The sequence below is a fragment of the Squalius cephalus genome (assembly GCF_949319135.1).
Source record: "Squalius cephalus genome assembly, chromosome: 24".
Taxonomy (NCBI): Eukaryota; Metazoa; Chordata; class Actinopteri; order Cypriniformes; family Leuciscidae; genus Squalius; species Squalius cephalus.
In genome coordinates this window covers 4,591,573-4,612,070 of record NC_137145.1, presented here as the reverse complement: position 1 = coordinate 4,612,070, position 20,498 = coordinate 4,591,573, and the positions used below count along the sequence as shown (strand labels likewise).

General features: G+C 39.6%; 1 protein-coding gene across 2 annotated transcripts; it reads left to right on the top strand.

Moving 5' to 3' along the window:
* Positions 1–112: 112 nt before the first annotated feature.
* On the top strand, positions 113–20,216 carry sbno1 (strawberry notch homolog 1). Of its 2 annotated transcripts, XM_079861248.1 has the most exons (33): positions 121–473; positions 1,605–1,721; positions 3,648–3,749; positions 4,166–4,493; positions 4,956–4,994; positions 5,135–5,235; positions 5,345–5,441; positions 7,224–7,384; positions 7,538–7,671; positions 7,766–7,856; positions 7,940–8,101; positions 8,328–8,463; positions 8,561–8,666; positions 8,771–8,924; positions 11,097–11,279; positions 11,375–11,472; positions 11,629–11,774; positions 11,995–12,192; positions 12,452–12,628; positions 12,756–12,928; positions 13,342–13,473; positions 13,559–13,694; positions 14,861–14,973; positions 15,054–15,125; positions 15,408–15,507; positions 15,606–15,680; positions 15,793–15,939; positions 16,142–16,236; positions 16,364–16,450; positions 16,551–16,688; positions 17,491–17,567; positions 17,668–17,861; positions 18,993–20,216. In XM_079861248.1, the coding sequence occupies exons 2-33, from the start codon at positions 1,608–1,610 to the stop codon at positions 19,133–19,135; spliced, it is 4,209 nt and encodes a 1,402-aa protein (XP_079717374.1). In that variant the 5' UTR covers positions 121–473; positions 1,605–1,607; the 3' UTR covers positions 19,136–20,216. The 2 variants fall into 2 exon arrangements, with proteins under 2 accessions (XP_079717375.1, XP_079717374.1); XM_079861249.1 differs by lacking the exon at positions 4,956–4,994 and having other exon boundaries at positions 113–473.
* The last annotated feature ends 282 nt before the right edge of the window (positions 20,217–20,498 follow it).

Genomic DNA, 20,498 nt, shown 5'->3' with positions numbered 1-20,498 from the left:
GGGTGTTTTCAACCTTTGTCAAACAGCGTAGGTCAGGCTCTGCCTTTGACCTTACCAGTATGGCTTCAGCAATGTCATTTTGACGTGTCATTGGAGGAAATTATTTTTCACAGCGTCACTTCCTGAATATGAGTAAGGGGGTGGTCACGTGACATGGCTTCGGCGCTCTCCTTTCTCCGACTACTTTTGATTTAAAAATATAATTGAAAATCTCGATTCATATGGACGGGCTCCGGGGCTTTATGAAAGATGGTCTTAGGTCGGCTCTCGATCGATGCACGGAAACGCGTTATACGCGGCGCGTGGGGAACATTTCTGGACACAAAATCGTCTGTTTTGTGGGCTGCAGCGTCACGTGACCAGCACGCGCCTCGGGTAAAGATGGCGCCCGACGGTTAGAAAACAAGCAGCGCAAGCAGCGGCGACATCCTTCACACCGCCGCGACGTTTGGGATCCATAGAAACCGAGTGGAGTACGTGTTTGACTTTTTGGACATAAGCTGTCAGACAGCGGGTTTGCTCTGTTTTCCCTTATAATCACATTTTCGGTCGGTTTAGGGCCGCTGTGCAAAGGAATATTGAGTTTTATTGTGTTTCGCGTGAAAGCCGAGGGAGTCTCGCGACTGGTTCACGCGCTAGGCTGCTAACCTGAGGCGAGCCGTTAGCGCACTTTTGACAAAGTCACTGACAGGAATTATTCGTTCAAATGTCATTTTTACTTCGTATTCTGCTTGTCAGGTTCTTTTGGATTTGGTGAAACCCGATTATAGCCTATTTAAAGAACGTTTTAGCTCCTTTTCTGCTATTTAAAGTTGATTAAACGGTTCGTGAGAGGAAATTAGCTAGCAAACCACGGTAACTTACCCTAAGCAAGTCTTGAGGAGCTGTTACACCACATGCAGCATTATATTTTTGACGAATGAGACTTTTTTTGCTGTTTTAATCGTATTTAGTCATATTTAACCCGCGATATGTTTGTTGGGGAAGCATTTAGACTTCTCCGCTGAATATTTAGGACCAAAGAACAGCACGTTTAGTGCACCGGTTGTCTAATCTTGTGTATTACAAACGTTAAATTCCACGACAGGTTATTGTTATTGTGTAATTTCAATGTTTGGAACATTTCAGAGATCGTTAGAGTTTTCTTTTGTTTCTAATCTGGTTTCTGAATGTGTAAGCTGGTTGACATTAACATCCAGCAACAACGTCAGACCAGGAAGTCTAACGTTAGTTGGATCAGTTTAGGCAAACACGTGTGAAGCTGGATGTTGTGGTGAGCCGTTAGCAGCATTAGTTTAGCATGTTTTTGCCCTTATGAATGCATTTCTTGACTAATTAGTGTTGTTTAGATTTATATAATATGTGGTTTTCAGTCGAAGTCGTCTAACATTAAAAACAATCCAAAAATATTCTTTATTTATCTTGGTAATGTAAAGGGAAAGATGTGAGTTTTATGTTGAGTCTATGTCATTGTCTTTATTAAATATGTGTAGTTTAAGAGGACATCGATTTATGTTTGATGTTAGATTAAGTAGGATATTTTGCAAAGCAGATTCTCTTTGTAATCTTTAATATAATGTTTTCTCTCTCTTTCTCTCTTTTAGACAATGGATCCTGGACAAGATTTGCTTCTTGCTGCTCTAAGTGAAAGTGGAATCTGCCCTAATGATCTGTTTGATGTTGATCCTCAGGACACATTTCCACTCCCTGCCTCACAACAGGTAATTTAAAACGCATACATGCAACATGATATACAATATATTTTCATGCAGTGTAGGCCTAGTTATTTCTTTTTTCTTAACTCAAAAAGTAGGGCTCTGTATTAAGACAGATTTTACTAATCGTTTTGATTATCAGGACTTGACATTAAGACTTCTCCTGGACAAGTGGATTTTTTTGAAGGGGCAAGTGAAAGAGAAATTTACTTGCCCGACCAGACAAGTAGCGTGATTAAAACGTCAGTAACAAAGGAATCACCAAAAAAGCTCAAATGATTTTATTACATCTAGTGTAAGTGGTGATTGATAGTGGATAAAATATAATGTACTGATGGTACTGGGTTGCACTGTTGAGGCTCACACAGCCTCTTGAGGAGAAATCGAAACAAATCAGTGCAGCACACACAAATAAGCTCAGTTAACATACTGCAGTAAAAATGTACTGCAATTAAAACGTGGAGTTTTTATATTTATAACATATGACACAGATAAGCATCACACGACCAAGAGTCTTCCTGAATACCATCACAATTGATAGTGACACTGATTTCATACAACAGTTTGATAAATGAGTAGATAATATTAATGTCACTTACATTTTAGATGCAATATGGACTGTTTAGCAGTGAAAATATCCAAACAAAGATGAAATATAGCACAGCATCACCCAGCCGTGTCTCATTACTGAATGATTTAGTGTTTAAAACGAATCGGTTGAGTCAAAAATTCAATGACTCATTCATAAACAACTGCCTCATTCTTGAAGAAATTGGCAGTTTCAAATCTTTTTAACGAATGACTCAATGACAGTTTCATGTTTAAAAGTATCATTCTGTCCAACATTTCTTATTTGTATATTAAATAAATATTTAAGACAATCTCATAATATTATTTAATGCAGTTTTAATTTTTCAGTGTAAATTATTTCATTTGATTGGTAACAGCCCTATATTGTATTATTCTAATTTAATTTATTGATCAAATTTAAGAATTTATAATAAAAGATAAAGCATGCATTTAATAAGATTAGGGGAAAATGCCCTTTATAAATTTAAAATTATATTTATTCCTCAAAAAAAAAAAATCCTATTATTTTTCTGGACAAGCAACTTTTTTGAATGACTGATCTACTTGTTCAAAGGACAAGCACATGACAAAGGTTAATGTCGAGCCCTGATTATGATAACGATTTATCTGGCTATGGTACAGTACATGTCAATTTTTCTTAAGGAAAAAAGCTGTGAGCTATCAAGAGAACCCTGTTAATTGGTACATTACTATATTGAATGCTAAAATTAACAACAGAGTCCAACTTATGAAATAGATTTGCTGTTTATTTTTGGATATGATATTCAACACTCGAATAAAAACCGTTGTATACAAATACAAACATAAGGCTGTGACCTTCGGGTTAGTAGTCTGACTCTCTAACCATTAGGCCACAACTGTCCTCTTAAAACACTGATTAAAAACTGCCCCCCCTTGAAGCACTGATTAAGTGATTATATGATACATTTTCAATAAGTTGTATGTTTCTGTCAACATTTTCTGATGTTCATTCATGTTTATTTTGTGCTATAACTAGTAGTAAAGGAAGAGATGATCAGTTCACATGCCGCTTGAACTGAGGCGGCAACAGCGTTCTGTCACTCAACATTAAAGTGATATTTATAGTTAAAATAAAGCACAACGTTGACTGCGATTATTGGATGGGATTCATGCTACAAATAATGTTTAGTGAAGTATTGTTCACGCATCAACTGAAAACAGCATTGACAAAGTCTGATCTTTGAATTTATCAAAATGAGCACTGATTAAAAGAGTATTAACCCATCCCTACTCAAAACAGAGTTGAATCTAAAAGCAATCTTTCTCAAAGTAATACATTTGATGATTGACGTGAGTTGTTCTTTTCCCTTTCCTTTTCAGTCAGTCTCATTAAATGCACTAGACATCGGTCTTAGTAATGAAACTTCTGGAACTGTCAGGATTGAACCTGCAGTTCCACCTACTCCTACAGTCACAATCAGGGTAAGTGTTGCACATAGCGTCATTATTTATAGACTTTTGACTAACGTCGTAAAGTCTGGTCCAGCTTATTCTGTCCAAGAACTGCCCACTTAGGCAAAAAGACAGGTATGTTATTAGGCAACCAATCAGAGTTTTTGTTCTTAGGTGCCGTTTAGGAGCAGGTGTATCTGTATTAAATTACACTCTATATACAGATTATTTCACTGATTATAACTCTCTAAGTGCATTTCTGGAAGCATTTCTGCATCAAGCTACCCAGTCAGATTGGAACTATCAATTTTTTGCAGTTTTTCTGTGAAATATAATGCAGACTGTGAGTGAGCAAACTCTGGGCGGTCTCTCTGAGGCTTCTGGGTGTGTTACATGTTATAATATTTGATTGTAAGCTGCATTGATCATATTCTGTGTCTTTGCAGGAGAAGCCCCAGCCCTCAACTACTACCTTCGTTTTAAATCAACTGAATCAGTTGCCATCGCTGGGTACCATTGTAGTCACCAAACCATCAGCCGGGACCGGCTCCAGGCAGACCATCACAGTAACCAAGGTGGTACACACAAGTACGACAGCACAACAGAGGTCTTTATCATCTTCAACTGTGGGCGCACAGAATAATGACCAGATCAGGTTGAAGGACCTCCTGAGAACCAGCAGCCTGAAGACAAGCAGCCTTGGAGAGCTTATGAAGTTGAAGCCCCCACCTGACATAGCGCAGCCCGTTGCTACGGCAACAGCCACAGGCACAAGTGAGTGCTGGCAGACATGCTGGACCTCGAGCGATCATAGATGTTTTTTTTTTTGCTTGTAAGGGTCTGTCGTTGCAGCTGTCGGCTTTGTGGCACTTTCCAGATCTAACGCTGAATGCCAGTTTTCAAGCGCTGCCTCCAGCTGTCAAAACAAGAATCCAACATGAGCTCGAATCACTTTTGAAGGCGTTAAAGTTGTTTAGATGCTCTTAGGAAATAGGAGACATGTTTTTAGGCACATTTTGTTTTAAGAAAACGTTTTAAATCTAGGCCACACACACGTTGCTGCTAAAGATGGTTGTTACGGCTCTTTTTAGTGCTTCAAAGCGGACAACTAATTGTTATTTTAATAAGTTTTTTAATCCAAAACATTTATGGCGCACTTGAGAGTTTTGAGCATTGAGAGACCGTGTGGATGCAATCATGCTGTGTTTTTCTTAATGGCAATGCTCTTCCTTTCAGAAATTATTCTGGTCTCCACAAAGATGATGAACAGATCAGGTATGGGTAGGGTTTTAACTGCAGTGCACTGATTCTGTTTTCACAGGTGCTTTCATGTTGTGGTGGGGCCGTATCAGTTCTGACAAACTGTGGCTGTGTTAATATTTGTGTCTCAAATTTTTTGTCTATCTTTTCTTCAGCGGAATTAAACAATGGCTTGAAAAAAGAAGTGTCCAGCAAAGATGTAGCAAGAATCTGGGTCAACGATGACATGAAAATGCGGAGCTTCTCACCTGTTAATGTAAGTTTTAGAATTTATTTGTTTACATGTGATGAGCCATGCACTGATGACTTTATCTGTAAGGTTAATGTTTTTGGATTAAAAAAAAAAATTATTTACTTGAATGTAGAAATTACCAGGAATGAAGGATGAAGATGAACCGGAAGAAGAGGAAGAGGAGGAGCTTGGTCATGCGGAGACATACGCCGAATACATGCCAATGAAACGTGTGTATAATTGTGATCAGGGTGCTCAATGTATAGATTGTAAAGAGCCAGTTAATTCTTAGCATTAATTCAGTCCTTAAATGCACACTTTCACTTTTAAGAGTAGCCGCTTTCCGACCAAGTAGTTACAGGAACTTAGTTCTAGGAACTGTCCACTTCTAAACAGTTCTATGAACTACTCTCCCCCAAACTCTGTTTTGCTGTTTGCGTTCGCACTGGCCAAGTGGCCATAGGAACTGGTAGGGGAGTGACGCAAGCACGGTGACTTTTATTTTGACGGAGCGACTGACCTTTATTTTGACGGCACTGAGACCGCCAGAGCAAACAATGCTCGCATTCTCTGTGTTCATTAGTTAGCGATCTGTCTAACAGCACTGTTTAACATGTTATTAGATAGAACTGTTATAGAAAGTAGACAGTATATGAAAAAAAAGTTATTAGCCTATGCCGTGTGGTTGATGTCCAGTGTTGCTAGCTGGGCAGAAATACATAATCATGCTTGGCTTGGTCCCCTCAAAGTTGCGTTGGATTTTCTCTTCAGCATAAAGGTTTAGAGGCCCATCTATAGCCGCTTTCCGACCAAGTAGTTACAGGAACTTAGTTCTAGGAACTGTCCACTTCTAAACAGTTCTATGAACTACTCTTCCCCAAACTCGGTTTTGCTGTTTGCGTTCGCACTGGCCAAGTGACCATAGGAACTGGTAGGAGGGGTAAGGGAGTGACGCAAGCACGGTGACTTTTATTTTGACGGCGCGGCGGACCTTTATTTTGGCAGCGCTGAGAACGCCAGAGCAAACAATGCTCGTATTCTCTGTGTTTATTAGTTAGCGATCTGTCTAACAGTACTGTTTAATATCTTATTAGATAGAACTGTTATAGAAAGTACACAGTATATGAAAAAAGGTTATTAGCCTATGCCGTGTGGTTGATGTCCAGTGTTGCTAGCTGAGCAGAAATACATAATCATGTTTGGCTTGGTCCCCTCAAAGTTGCGTTGGATTTTCTCTTCAGCATAAAGGTTTAGAGACCCATCTATCACTGTTTTCCATGTTTTTATAGTTAGTTTCTGGAGTAAATATAGGCTATAATCTGTGTGTTTACATTCTAGCTGTTTTAAAAATGGCAGGTGCTGGTGTTCCGCGTGCGTTCGACCAATCAGCGTACACTAACGTCACGGGTAGTTCCTATAGTGCTGGTTTAGACCCTACTCTGAAGTAGGAGCTAAATTAGTTCCTCCAAATGGAGTTCCTAGAACTAAAGTCGTTCCTAGTTCCTGCGGTGCGAACACGCCGACATCCGGGTACTTTAGCCAATAGTTCTAGGAACTGTGAAAAGGTTCCTCCGGTCGGAAAGCGGCTTATCACTGTTTTCCATGTTTGTATCTAGTTTCTGGAGTAAATATATAGGCTATAATCTGTGTGTTTACATATAGCTGTTTTAAAAATGGCAGGTGCTGGTGTTTTGCGTGCGCTCGGTCATCAGCGTACACTAACGTCACGGGTAGTTCCTATAGTGCTGGTTTAGACCCTACTCTGAAGTAGGACCTAAATTAGTTCCTCCAAATGGAGTTCCTAGAACTAAAGTCGTTCCTAGTCGTTCTGTGTTCGCACCGCAGGAACATACGGGTACTTTAGCCAATAGTTCTAGGAACTGTGAAAAGGTTCCTCCGGTCGGAAAGCGGCCAATGTTGGATTATTATTATTATTAGTGCCAACAGATCCATTGTTTTTTCACTGCGTTTATGGCAAGTTTGTAAAGTTAGTCTCGCATCTCCTCTCTCAGTGAGAATTGGACTGCGGCACCCTGATCCTGTGGTGGAGACCAGCTCTCTGTCCAGTGTCAGCCCGCCAGATGTGTGGTACAGACTTTCCATTACAGAGGAGACCATCGATAGAGGCTGGTTATCTGCCCTCCAGCTAGAGGCCATCACATATGCTGCTCAGGTTTGGGTCTTTACATATTATAACCTTTAAAATGTAGTAGCTTTTAGGAAGCAGATTAGTTCATTTATCCAGGTCAAATCACAATGTCAAACTCTCTCACATAGTTTACTGCAGTAATTCAGATCTGTCTCTAAATCGTGTCTTTTCGTATAGCAACATGAGACATTCTTACCAAATGGAGACAGAGCAGCCTACTTGATTGGAGATGGAGCCGGTGTTGGAAAGGGTAGAACCATTGCTGGAATCATATATGAAAATTATCTTCTTGGCAGGAAAAGGTCCCTCTGGTAATCACTTGTTTTCTTCCCCCTTCAAGCTGCTTTTTGTGGTGTGTAATTGTACCATTATTCATGCCGTTTTTTTCATCACTGGTCTGTGCAGGTTTAGTGTCTCAAATGACTTGAAATATGATGCAGAGAGGGACTTGAGAGACATTGGAGCAAAGAACATTCAGGTCCATTCGCTAAACAAGGTACATTAAGTGCTTCTTAGCCAACATATGAGATGTTTTGTGTATTTCCAGTTGTACATTATTTCCCCACGTCTCTCTTTCAGTTCAAATACGGAAAGATCTCATCGAAACACAATGGAAGTGTGAAAAAAGGTGTGATCTTTGCCACATACTCTTCCCTGATTGGAGAGAGCCAGTCTGGAGGAAAGTACAAGACGAGATTCAAACAGTTACTGCACTGGTGTGGAGATGACTTTGATGGTGTTGTATCCTTTCACATCACAAGGAAGCGGGGTTGTTGTGATACCAAATTTGTAGTAATTCTTTAATGCCATAATCTGACAACCCTAGAAAAACATTCTATGCTCTAGACCAGAAAAAGCGAGTTTCATTGCATGTTGACTGAAATGCAGTGAAGCACTTCACATGGTGTGATTTGTATTCAGCTCTCTGGTAACTATGGTGATTGATTCCCTTGACTAAGCATCTCAGATCGTCTTTGATGAGTGTCACAAAGCCAAAAATGTTTGCCCTATTGGGTCATCCAAGCCCACAAAGACCGGGTTGGCGGTTTTAGAGCTACAGAACAAGCTGCCAAAAGCCCGGGTTGTGTACGCAAGTGCTACAGGTATGTGACTGCCTTTACATTTTTTGTAGGAACACAGCAAACCAGAAATAAATGCACTGCTTACAATGTATATATCTTTTGTATGATTTTTGTGTAGGAGCATCCGAGCCCCGCAATATGGCCTACATGAATCGCCTTGGGATCTGGGGAGAAGGAACTCCATTTAAGGAATTTACTAATTTTATCCAAGCTGTTGAGAGAAGGTGAGTTTGTCAGAAAATAGTTTGTGTTCATGACCTTGCTTTCTGGTACCAGCCTGCATTCTCTCAATATTGAATGCAACCCTATTTTGGTTGGTTTATTTTAGAGGTGTCGGTGCCATGGAGATTGTTGCCATGGATATGAAGCTGAGAGGAATGTACATTGCTCGACAGCTGAGCTTCACAGGCGTGACGTTTAAAATTGAAGAAGTTCCTTTGACGCAGAGCTACATCAAGATGTACAACAAATCAGTCCGCTTGGTGGGTAAAACCTTTTCAGGGGTCTCAGTCCGCTTGTTTGGTGCACACCAGGGTTCGGATCAGTGATCTGTATAATGACTGGATTGCTTATTACGTTTTAAACTGCCATCAGGCAGTGAATCCTCTGGAAGTGTTTGAGCGGCCATCTTACTATTCCCTACCGTCAGAGGGCATCATTGATTTATTACCAAAACATTGACCTAAAATTACCCGATTTGCAGCGTATCCGTCTCACAGGATTATTTTCTCTCTCTCTCTCTCTCTCTCTCTCTCTCTCTCTCTCTCTCTCTCTCTCTCTCTCTCTCTTATATATATATAAGAATTAATTGTTACTTCAGATGTTATCTGTAATGTTTATGGTCTTTTCGGAGAGGATAAGTCATATATTGAAATCGTTAATGTGGGGTAGAGGTCTACTGCACACTTCCGACACTGGTAATCGACCTAATGCAAAAATATATTTCTCTTTTATGTATGTAATTATGGAGGATATATTAAACATGAACATATATCTGTGTTTAGCCGCAGAAAATTGATTCAAATATCCAATACAGCAAATATTAATACAAGCCTCTGTTACACTATTGTATTAAAATTCAAACTTTTCCATGCATCATCTTGGAAATAAAGAAGTCAGCGTTATTTGTCTGAATAAGTAATGATGCATGTATTTTATTTCCCGATGGAGCAACATCTATTTTAGACTTTTAAAGACAGCTCAAATTCTATGGCGTTTTACTAGAATTACAGTTTCCATGAGTGTTATGTAGGCTATATGATGTTGAATTATTAATTTAACCACCGTTTAAATCATTAACTGCGTCGAAATGCATGCTGTTAACGAAATCATTGAAACATTTACAGTTAGCCTTGTGTATGAATAGAAACAATATTACAACACAAATGCATAAACACAACAGTACAAGGCGATTTCAGGTTACAAGGCATAAATCTTTATTCAGAATGCGCACTTTGACGTTTGTAACACATAAGCTGAAGTGTCTCATCCGCCCGCCGAGCTGATGTTCACTACTGTAGTGAACATTTGCTGGGGAGGGGAAATTCCCAACTTTAATAACCATTTACATGCTTAGGGCGTTTGCGTTGTGAGAATGTACATGGAAACTTTATGATATAAAAACGGTGTCTTGTTTGGCAATGTTTTCTCAGTAAAATCCTATAGTTTCCTATTAATTCAATAGAATGCATGAGCTTACTAGCTTACTACCACTATGGTTGCACGGTGGGTTCACTTTGTATGACGCCATGAGCAATCCAGTTCTCTGTATAGATCAGTGGTTCGGATTGCAGTGTTCACACTTATTCAGATGAAGCGCATTTACAGAGCAAACCCACCAGAGTTCACTTTAAAGGGATACTCCACCCTTTTTTCATATTAAACTGTTATTCCCTTAACTAAGACGAGTTGATCCATACCTCTCTCGTCTCAGTGCGTGCACTAAATCGCTCTGTCTTGCGGCGAAACTTTATTAGCCCAGTTCATTCAATATGGGCCAAGCAGAGAAGCTACCAAACACCTCCACGTTTTCCCTATTTAAATACAGTTACTCGCGTAGTGTAACTCGACCTAGGACGGTGACACAAAACAAAACGTTGCGCTTTTCTAAGCGTGTAAAATGGATAACTATATTGTATGGCGGAATACCATAGCAAGTGCTTGGAAGCACTTCGACTTCGGCGCAGTAATATCTTCACTCGTGAAAAATCCTCTCACCGGCCCCCGCTCCCTCTAGTGAAGATATTACTGCGCCGAAGTCGAAGTGCTTCCAAGCACTTGCTATGGTATTCCGCCATACAATATAGTTATCCATTTTACACGCTTAGAAAAGCGCAACGTTTTGTTTTGTGTCACCGTCCTAGGTCGAGTTACACTACGCGAGTAACTGTATTTAAATAGGGAAAACGTGGAGGTGTTTGGTAGCTTCTCTGCTTGGCCCATATTGAATGAACTGGGCTAACAAAGTTTCGCCGCAAGACAGAGCGATTTAGTGCACGCACTGAGACGAGAGAGGTATGTATCAACTCGTCTTAGTTAAGGGAATAACATAGTTTAGTATGAAAAAACGGTGGAGTATCCTTTTAATTGAACCAAACCTGCCAAGTGTGAAAACACCTTTAAATAATCAATCTCTTTATTTTGCTAATGTGCAGTGGGTCAGCGCAAGAGAGAAGTTCCAGCAAGCCGCCAACCTAATGGATGCAGAACAACGGATGAAAAAGTCCATGTGGGGTCAGTTCTGGTCAGCTCATCAGAGGTTCTTCAAGTACCTGTGCATTGCTTCTAAGGTTCGAAGAGTGGTGCAGCTGGCCCGAGAGGACGTTAAAAATGGAAAGGTTAGATTAGGTGTCCTCGTATTACAAAAGAGCTTTCAGAGAGAAATTATTTCAGTGATTTTTTTGGTTGTGCTGACCTCTAACATTCTCTGTAGTGTGTGGTGATTGGTCTTCAATCAACTGGAGAAGCTCGAACCCTTGAGGCCTTGGAGGAGGGAGGAGGCGAGCTCAATGACTTTGTCTCCACTGCAAAGTGAGTGTAATAATTTCGCAAGAGAATTTTTTTTTTAAAGAAATATTTCCTTTTATAATTGACTTGCCTCTGTAACAGATAAAAATGGACAAAGTGATTTTGAATGATTTTTAAAAAAAAATTTAACTAAATATTTCTATGCATGATCCTTTAAAGGGGTGTCCTGCAGTCCCTGGTGGAGAAGCATTTTCCTGCACCAGACAGACAAAAACTCTTCAGTCTTTTAGGCATCGACCTGAGTGTGAAGAAAAAACCTTCACCTTCAGAAACCACCACTGAGCAGAAAGGCAAAAAGCGGAAAGGTAATAGTTCACACGCACTTGGAAACCGCAGTAGAGATGCCCTGTTATATTTAGCAATGGTTTCTACCCTGAAACTGAGCATATTTCAATGTTAGAGGAAGCACAACCACGCTTGGGCTTTTAGGTTGCTCAAATTGAAAATGAAGGTTAGTAATGTGTTTGATCTGACCATTGGAGTGTGTGTGTGTGTGTTTTTTTTTTTTTTTTTTTTTTTTTGCAGGACCAGAAACAAAGAAGCAAGTGAAGAAGGCTCGTAAATCTGGTGGTCTGTCTGGTTCCAGCTCAGACGAGAGCAACTCGGACGATTCGGACAAAGATGCAGAAAGCGACGACAGCTTCAAGTCGGTCAGCTCAGGGGAGGAGGATGAAGATGACTTCAACCCCTTTAAGGATGATTCCAGTGAGGATGAGGAAGATGGTGAGAATTTGTAAACACTCTGATGTTGTCAAGTCACATTTATTTATATAGCGCTTTATACAATACAGATCAAAAAGCAGCTTCACATTAATAAACAGGAAAATAGTGTTAATGATGCAGAATTCAATTATGATAAAGTCAGTTCAGTTATAAGCAGCGCTGCAGAATACTAAAGTGTCATTATTCAGCTCAATTCAGCTCAGTGTTGATACCAAAATAATTATAAATATTCAAATGCTGCCGTTTATTTGAAACTTAGATCCGTGGCTCATCAGGAAAGACTCTAAAAAGAGTAAAGAAAAGAGGAACAAGAAGAAGAAAAAAAGCATTGATCCAGACTCTATTCAAAGTGCCTTGTTAGCCTCCGGGCTTGGAACAACCAGACCCACTTTTACAACCCCCACCATCAAACCTTCAAACAACACGGTTGCTGTAGGTAAGTGACCAATGAGCTTTTCACAAAGTTTAGACCATTGCAGCTGAAAGTTGTAGATAAAGCTGTATAATTAAGAACATCATTGTCCAATGAATATTAATAATCACTCCAAACAATTGTATTGAAGCCAAAAGTGAGCCAGAGGAGAGCAGCTGTGTGACCAGTCAGGATGCTGTTGAGGACGCCCAGCGGATGAAGAGGGACCTGCTGGATCGACTGGAGCAGCTGGCAGAGGATCTACCACCCAACACGCTCGACGAACTCATCGATGAGCTGGGAGGCCCGGATAATGTCGCAGAGGTTGGTCTGTTTGTAGAGTGCTTTTTGTGTCAGCCACACTGTTTAATTAAAGCTATTAGGGCTGTGAAACAGTTAATCGCATCCAAAATAAAAGTTTGTATTTACATAATATATGTGTGTGTACGGTGTATCATTTTGTGTATATATAAATACACACACATGCATGTATATATTTAAGAATTTTTTTTTTTTATAACAAATTATATATAAAAATATATACATGCAAATATTTCTTAAATGTATACATGCATGTGTGTGTATTTATATATACACAAATTATACACCGTACACACACATACGGCCCAGTTAGACTTTCCATATGTGTAAACAGACTTTTATTTTGGATGAGATTAATCGTTTCACAGCCCTAAAAGCAATGCCCTTTTTAAACGTGTGCATCTTATGCAATGCAGATGACTGGCCGCAAAGGCAGGGTAGTCAGCAACGATGATGGCAGCATTTCCTACGAGTCTCGATCAGAACTTGACGTCCCAGTTGAAATCCTAAACCTCACGGAGAAGCAGAGGTTCATGGATGGAGATAAGGTATGCTGCTTTGGTTTTACCCACATCTGTGTAATGTTTTGTTATTATGAACAACATCTAAACGGTTCAATGTTCACCTTGGTAGAACATCGCAATTATCTCAGAGGCTGCCAGCTCTGGTATTTCTCTTCAAGCCGACCGCAGAGTGAAGAATCAGAGGAGGAGGGTACACATGACATTAGAGCTACCCTGGAGTGCTGACAGAGCTATTCAGCAGTTTGGTGGGTATATATTATTTATTATTTTAACTTTTAATCTTTGAGAAAAAAAAAAAAAAAAAAGATGTATGCATTTGGATTTCATACAAGATTTCCATTCATTTTGGATTACAGTTTTAACAAATGAATAAACTTAATGTGATGCACATTTGTCAGTCATGCATAAGTGACACTGGTAAGATTTCTGTAATGCTACTAATAAAAAAGGGGTAGTTCTCCCAAATATGAAAGTTCTGTCATTAATTGCTCATGTTGTTCCAAACCCGTAAGACATTCATTCACTCATCTTCAGAACACAAATGAAGATCTTTTTAATGAAATCTGACAGATTCTCCAACGTGCGTTCATGAGAGCACCACGGTGTGTACGTGTTGTTGACGTGAGTGCAGAAGTTGTTGCGTGAATGTGTGTTGAAGATTAATATTTGTAAATAAAGTGGTAAATAGTTTTTTTTTTTGTGCAAACAAAGCACTCGTGTCACTTCATAGAATTGAGGTTAAACCACTGGAGTCGCACGGATTACTTAAATGTCTTTCCTACCTTACTGGGCCTTGAAAGTGGTAGTTGCTTAGGCTGTCAATGGAGGGACAGAAATCTCTGATTTCATTAAAAATACCTTAATTTGTGTTCTGAAGATGAACGAATGTCTTACAGGTTTGTAACAACATGAGGGTAAGTAATGGGTGAACCATCCCTTTAATGTACAATAACCAGATTTTTGTTTATCATAATTAAATCCAATTTATTTAAATCTCATTCATTTTAACTAACTGAATATTGCTTGTTCCACAACTAGTCTATATTTTAACCATGTTAATACATGTCAATTTAATTGTTTCCACAATAAATATATTTATGCTGATCCTAAGCAATTTGAATAAATACGTTTTAAAATGATTTAAATAAAAATAAAATTAGATGCAAGTAGTTGGGAAAAAAATCACGGCACTTTATTATTACCTTTTTTAAATAATTTTTTACATTTATTTACCTGTTCCATTTATGTATGACTGACAAATATGCATCACACTAAGTTTTATTAGTTTGTTAAAACTGTAATCCAAATCGATTACATTTTATATGCAATTCAAATAAGGCATACATGTGTAAAATATCACATTTGTATTAGAGTTTCCAGTTCACTGACTGTTTGGATTCATTGCAATCAGGTCGAACACACAGATCCAACCAGGTCACAGCACCTGAGTACGTGTTCCTCATCTCTGAACTCGCTGGAGAGCAACGATTCGCCTCTATTGTTGCCAAACGACTGGAGAGCCTGGTGAGTCACTCATGCACATTCTGCATGCTAATGGATGTCAGTTTTAATTTTGTAAGCCTAATTGTTTCTTTCTCAATTAGGGGGCTTTAACACACGGAGACAGAAGGGCCACAGAGACGAGAGACCTCAGCCGATTTAATTTTGACAACAAAGTAAGATTGGATTACACGCACTGTCGGTAATAAAGCTGCAGTCCAGAATTTTTGGAGATCTAGCGGTTAATAAACAGAACTGCATGCATCTTGGGGAAGAACATTGTAGCCTGAGCTACTTCTCTCTGTTTATGTCTATGACGAGCCACGTAGTTACTGGGCTATTCAGCAGTGGTACGAACCGAACCGAACCCTTTTTTTAACACAAAAAAGTTACGGACTGCAGCTTTAAATAGGGTTGTTGCTAGACTTATTCGCTGATGTCTTTTTGTACATTCACAGTATGGCAGAAACGCTCTGGAAATAGTCATGAAGTCTATTGTCAGTCTGGACTCTCCTTTAGTGTCTCCACCCGGTGACTTCAATGGGGATTTCTTCAAAGGTATAGCTGAATGTCTTTTGACAATAGGAAAGTCACTGGAAAACCGTCCAATTTAACTTAATTTTTCTTTGCATATAATTTTTTTTTTTTTTTTTTAGAAATCCGCAATGGTTTAATTGGAGTGGGGCTGATAAATGTGGAGGATAGATCTGGTGTTCTCTCCCTAGACAAAGGTGAGAGATTTTCAGAGTCAATTTTATTCTCAGTTTTTTATTTTCTCATGAAATGTTGAATGTTTTAAGACCCTTCATTTTCTCATGTCACATAACCTTTTTCTTTTAATAGACTACAACAACATTGGGAAGTTCCTGAACAGGATTCTTGGTATGGAGGTCCAGCAGCAAAATGCACTCTTTCAGTATTTCTCTGACACTTTGAGCGCTGTCATTCAGAATGCCAAAAAGACTGGAAGATATGATATGGGAATTTTAGGTAAGAAGGTGTTTTAAACATGACTTTGATTCTCAAAAATCTAATGAAGGACTCAATTATTTTTTTCTGTGTTGAAGCTGGAAACAAATCTCAGAGCTAAAATGTATTTCAATGTGATCTTCAAATGAAGTGAACACCATTTGAGACTTTAGGATTAGCTGTTTTTGTTTCCTTTTTCAGTTTGAATATTGTTTCCTTGCAGATTTGGGCTCTGGAGATGAGAAAGTAAAGAAAGTTGATGTAAAGAAATTCTTGACACCAGGATATTCCACCTCAGGCCATGTGGAGCTCTACACAGTATGTTTATATCCATACTGAGAAACTGAAATAATGCACATTTATGATGCCTTTAGTAGTGTTTGTGTATATCATATGTGTCTGTTTAGTTGGCTTGTGTCTAATAAATGTGTTCCTGTGTCTTCAGGTGAGTGTGGAGCGAGGAATGGCATGGGAGGATGCCACGCATGTCTGGGCTGACCAGAACGGACCGGATGATGGTTTTTACGTCCAGGTGAGGCCTTTTTTTTTTATTTTCCCCTAATTTTTCTTTATACACCCCTCTGCCAATTCACTCAACTACTAAACCTAACCATTTTCTGTTTCATCTCAAGGTGCGGAATAACAAGAAAATTGCCATCCTTATAAAGGAAGTCAATCCCAGAAAGAGACTCTTTATGGTGTACAGACCAAATATCGGAAAACAAGTTAAGCTGGAGACTTACGCTGACCTCAAGAAGAGAAGTAAAAAGGTATTACTGCTGTTTATAAGATGCAGTTTTATTGCGTTCTCAGTGTTTTTGGTTCAGCATCAGTCAAATTATAAATTTAATGGCCATGAATGTATTTTTTTTAATCGGCTGTATGTAGCCTATGTATTTTGCTTTAGCTCAATCAATATTTTTATCGTCAGACTGCACTTAGGGTGTTTGATTGCCAGACACAAACAGTTTAATCGAATCATACGTCGTCAATAGTGGTTCACTTCCACAATTTAGTATGATTGTTCATATCAGCAGCGAACTGTACGGTTCACATGAACCATACCCCAGACCACCCTTTTTATAATGACTTTGGTATGGTTTGTGGGTGCACCCAATTTTGGAAACCAGCGTTCACATCATCCAAATGAACCAAACTCTGACGTCAATTGAACCTGTGAAAGCAACCTTGAGTCGCTAGAAGCGGCTTGTTTTAGCCAGTCTCAGATCAAGCAGCTCCTCAATGTAGCAAAGATCCCACCCCACAAAAATATCCCAAAATCCAAGCATGCATTCATATCTGCTGAGATGCACTTGCTTGTAAAACTCCTCTACAGCAGATGATCCACATCTTAAATTTGATCTTTATAGGTTTACATCAGCATTGCAATCACCAAATGAAGCTCAGACTTCCTAGTTTAAATCACTTATAAGCCAACATCCAAATCAAAAGTTTGTGTCATTTGTTGATTGGTGAGTGAATGTTAATTTTAGACCCTGTCAGCACCCTGCAGACTATTTCATGTAATTTCTTAAACTTGTGCGGTCTCTAATACTTCTCATCCCAAAATAGGTCCTCTCTGATGATGCCAAGCAGCACTGGATTGATCAGTACAACTGCTCGGCCGATGTCTGCTCGCACGCGTACTGGTAGGTGCTGCTTTTAAGTCACTTCAGAAATGAAAATCCATTTGTGAATCTCATCAAGTCAGACTAAGTTTGGAAAGTCACAAGTAACTTTGTTTGACAGGCGAGGGAACTGTAAGAAGGTGTCGGTGGGGCTACAGTGTGAGATCGGGCTGCGGTGCAGGACATACTACGTCCTCTGTGGCTCCGTGCTCAGCGTGTGGACCAAAGTGGAGGGAGTGCTGGCCTCAGTCAGCGGATCCAATGTGAAGATGCAGATTGTACGTTTGAGAACGGAGGATGGGCAGAGAATTGTGGGTAAGTTGTCAAACAGATATGTCACTGAGTCACCTGAGTTTTTAAATGTAAATCTTCCATAATGTAACTGTGACCGTTAGCAATGTAACATCAGAGGTGCTGAAAATTAAGACTTTAAAAAAAGAAATTAATACTTTTAAGGGCCCTACACACCGGGACGAATATCGGCGCGCGTTATTCGCCAGCGTTTTTCAACGCGTTTTTTGTGTTCACACCCAAGCGATTTTCGCTGACGATGAGCCGAGTGAACATGACATTAGATGGTGCTTAATGTAAAACAGAAACCACTCCATAACAGTTCTCTTTTATCAAGATTTTTGTAGTCGCTGTCGCGTTTGTCATATAGTTCTTTATGTTCCGACACCAACGAGACCAGCAGCTCTACACTCATCTTGCATTGCATCTTCCTCGTCTTATTTCTTCCCGGCAGTGTAGACGCTACTTGGTGTATATCTTCTTCGCCGTTACGTATGTGTGCTCTGCAAGACCGTTTTGTGTTTGAGCGCCCCCAGGTTTTTGCTCCAGACATGTGAACAAAAGCGGCAATCTCATTGGTCGGATAGTTTTTGACGCGGCGCATCAAACCAAAAAAACGAACCCGAGGCGTTTTTTAAAAAATGACGCTTTTACGCGTGCCGTTTTTCGCGCCGGTGTGCACACTCATATTGGTGCCCTTTGTTTAGTCACGAGGCGTTAAACGTCGGCGAATATCGCGTGCGAAATTCGTCCCGGTGTGAACAGGCCTTTAGTCTGCAAGAATGCATTTAATTGATCAAAAGTGACAGTGATGACTTATACTTTTAACAAAAATATAAAGCAGCACAACTTTATTTCCTACATTAATCATTTTCCTTGAGCAGCAAATCATCATATTAGAAAGATTTCTGAAGGATCATGTGACTAAAGACGCTGAAAATTCAGCTTTATAATATATTCAGATAGAAAACAGAATATAATTCACAATATTACTGTTGTTGTTGTATTATTGACCAAATAAATGTAGCCTTGGTGACTTCTTTCAAAAACATTAAAAAATCTTACCAATCCCAAACTTTTGAACAGTAGTGTACATTGTGGTTATTAAAAAACAAGCAAAACAAGTTTAATTTCATCCTGTTTCTTTTTTTTTAGGTCTGATCATTCCCGCAAACTGCGTGTCGCCCCTGATCAACATCCTGTCATCATCAGATCAGTCTCAGCAACTGGCGGTGCAGCAACAGCAAATGTGGCAGCAACTCCACCCGCAGAGCATCAGCCACACCGTCAACACATAGCGTGACAAACCCGCCCCTCACTTTAGGGCCGATGTGGCGTTATAAGCCAGCCAGCCTCCCTTCCTCTTCCGGTACACTGTGAGGAAGACAGTGCTTGTGCCGTATTTAATATTTCAGGGTTCGTGTCCAAAGAGGACTCATTGCCAAAGGAGCTTGCTGGACGAGAGACTCGGAGCTCTGCGCGTCAAGAAAACCGCACTGAGAAAGGGGGCGAAACTGGACGATGTTTGGTCAGACTGTTTCCTTTCCACAACCTCCAGTCGGCTAAATCATCGCCTGTGCTTTCCATCGACATGCGTGGCTCTGTGAAGTCACACACACTACTTTGTACACAGGACAGCGCTCAGGGGTTACTCGCAATCGAGTTTTCTTTTTTCGTTTCTTGTCCCTCTTTTTTCATTTCATTTTAAACACACGCCTGTCTCCACCTTTAGCCTTGTGACCCAGCATGTCTTGGCATGACGCTGCCTGTTTACCACTTAATACAGTCCCTGATTTGAAAGCAGGAACGCTCTGGCTCACAGACGGGCGCAAGAAAGTGGTGTAAACCCAACCCTGAAGACTTTATCAGAAACGTTGCATGGTTTGCTGAACCCTTTGGATTTAGTTTAGTTTATGGAAGCAGGTCAGCGTCTGAGAGGGTTGATGTTTTCGCTGCTTCCCGGTGTTGCAGTTTGAGTGTTTAATGCCATTGTAAACTGGAATGACCTTTACAAAAAGGCCACATCAATCAAAAGCTTTTCTATTTCTTGCTTTTAATAATTTAATGTCACACGTGTTACTTGGGCTAATGAGCTCCCGAACCTCATTTCTGCTGTAAATGTGTGAGTTTGAGACACATGCTCGGTCTTCTCTACTATATCTCGATGTATAGTTGCATATCTGAAATGTCATGTTTTTGCTGAATTGTAGATGTTGCAGCACTCTGAAGACAATGTCATTCATCCTTGCACGAGTTGCACTACTGATGGATCTGTTGTACAAAGAATCTATGGAAAAATTTAACTGACTGCAAGATCTCTACCTCTTGCATATGACCAATAAATCTTGTGGATACATCTATTTCAAAATGTCTTTACTTAAAAGGAACCACTTTTTTTGGGGGTATTTGGCTTTCTTTATCAATGTGCTAAAACAAGAAAGTAAGTTTAATCTTAAATCTTAATTATTTGGTGAGTAAATATATCTAATTCTCTATAAAAAAAAAGTCACATTTATTTCATTGTACAGTTTAATAGCACTTTGACAGTTAAAAAGTACATTATGTACAAAGCTTTAGAAGAAAAAGACCTTAAATCTAATTAAATCAGGTTTGTTCTCAACTAAACTAAATCCTTGATCTTCCCATCTAGTGTTTTTTTTT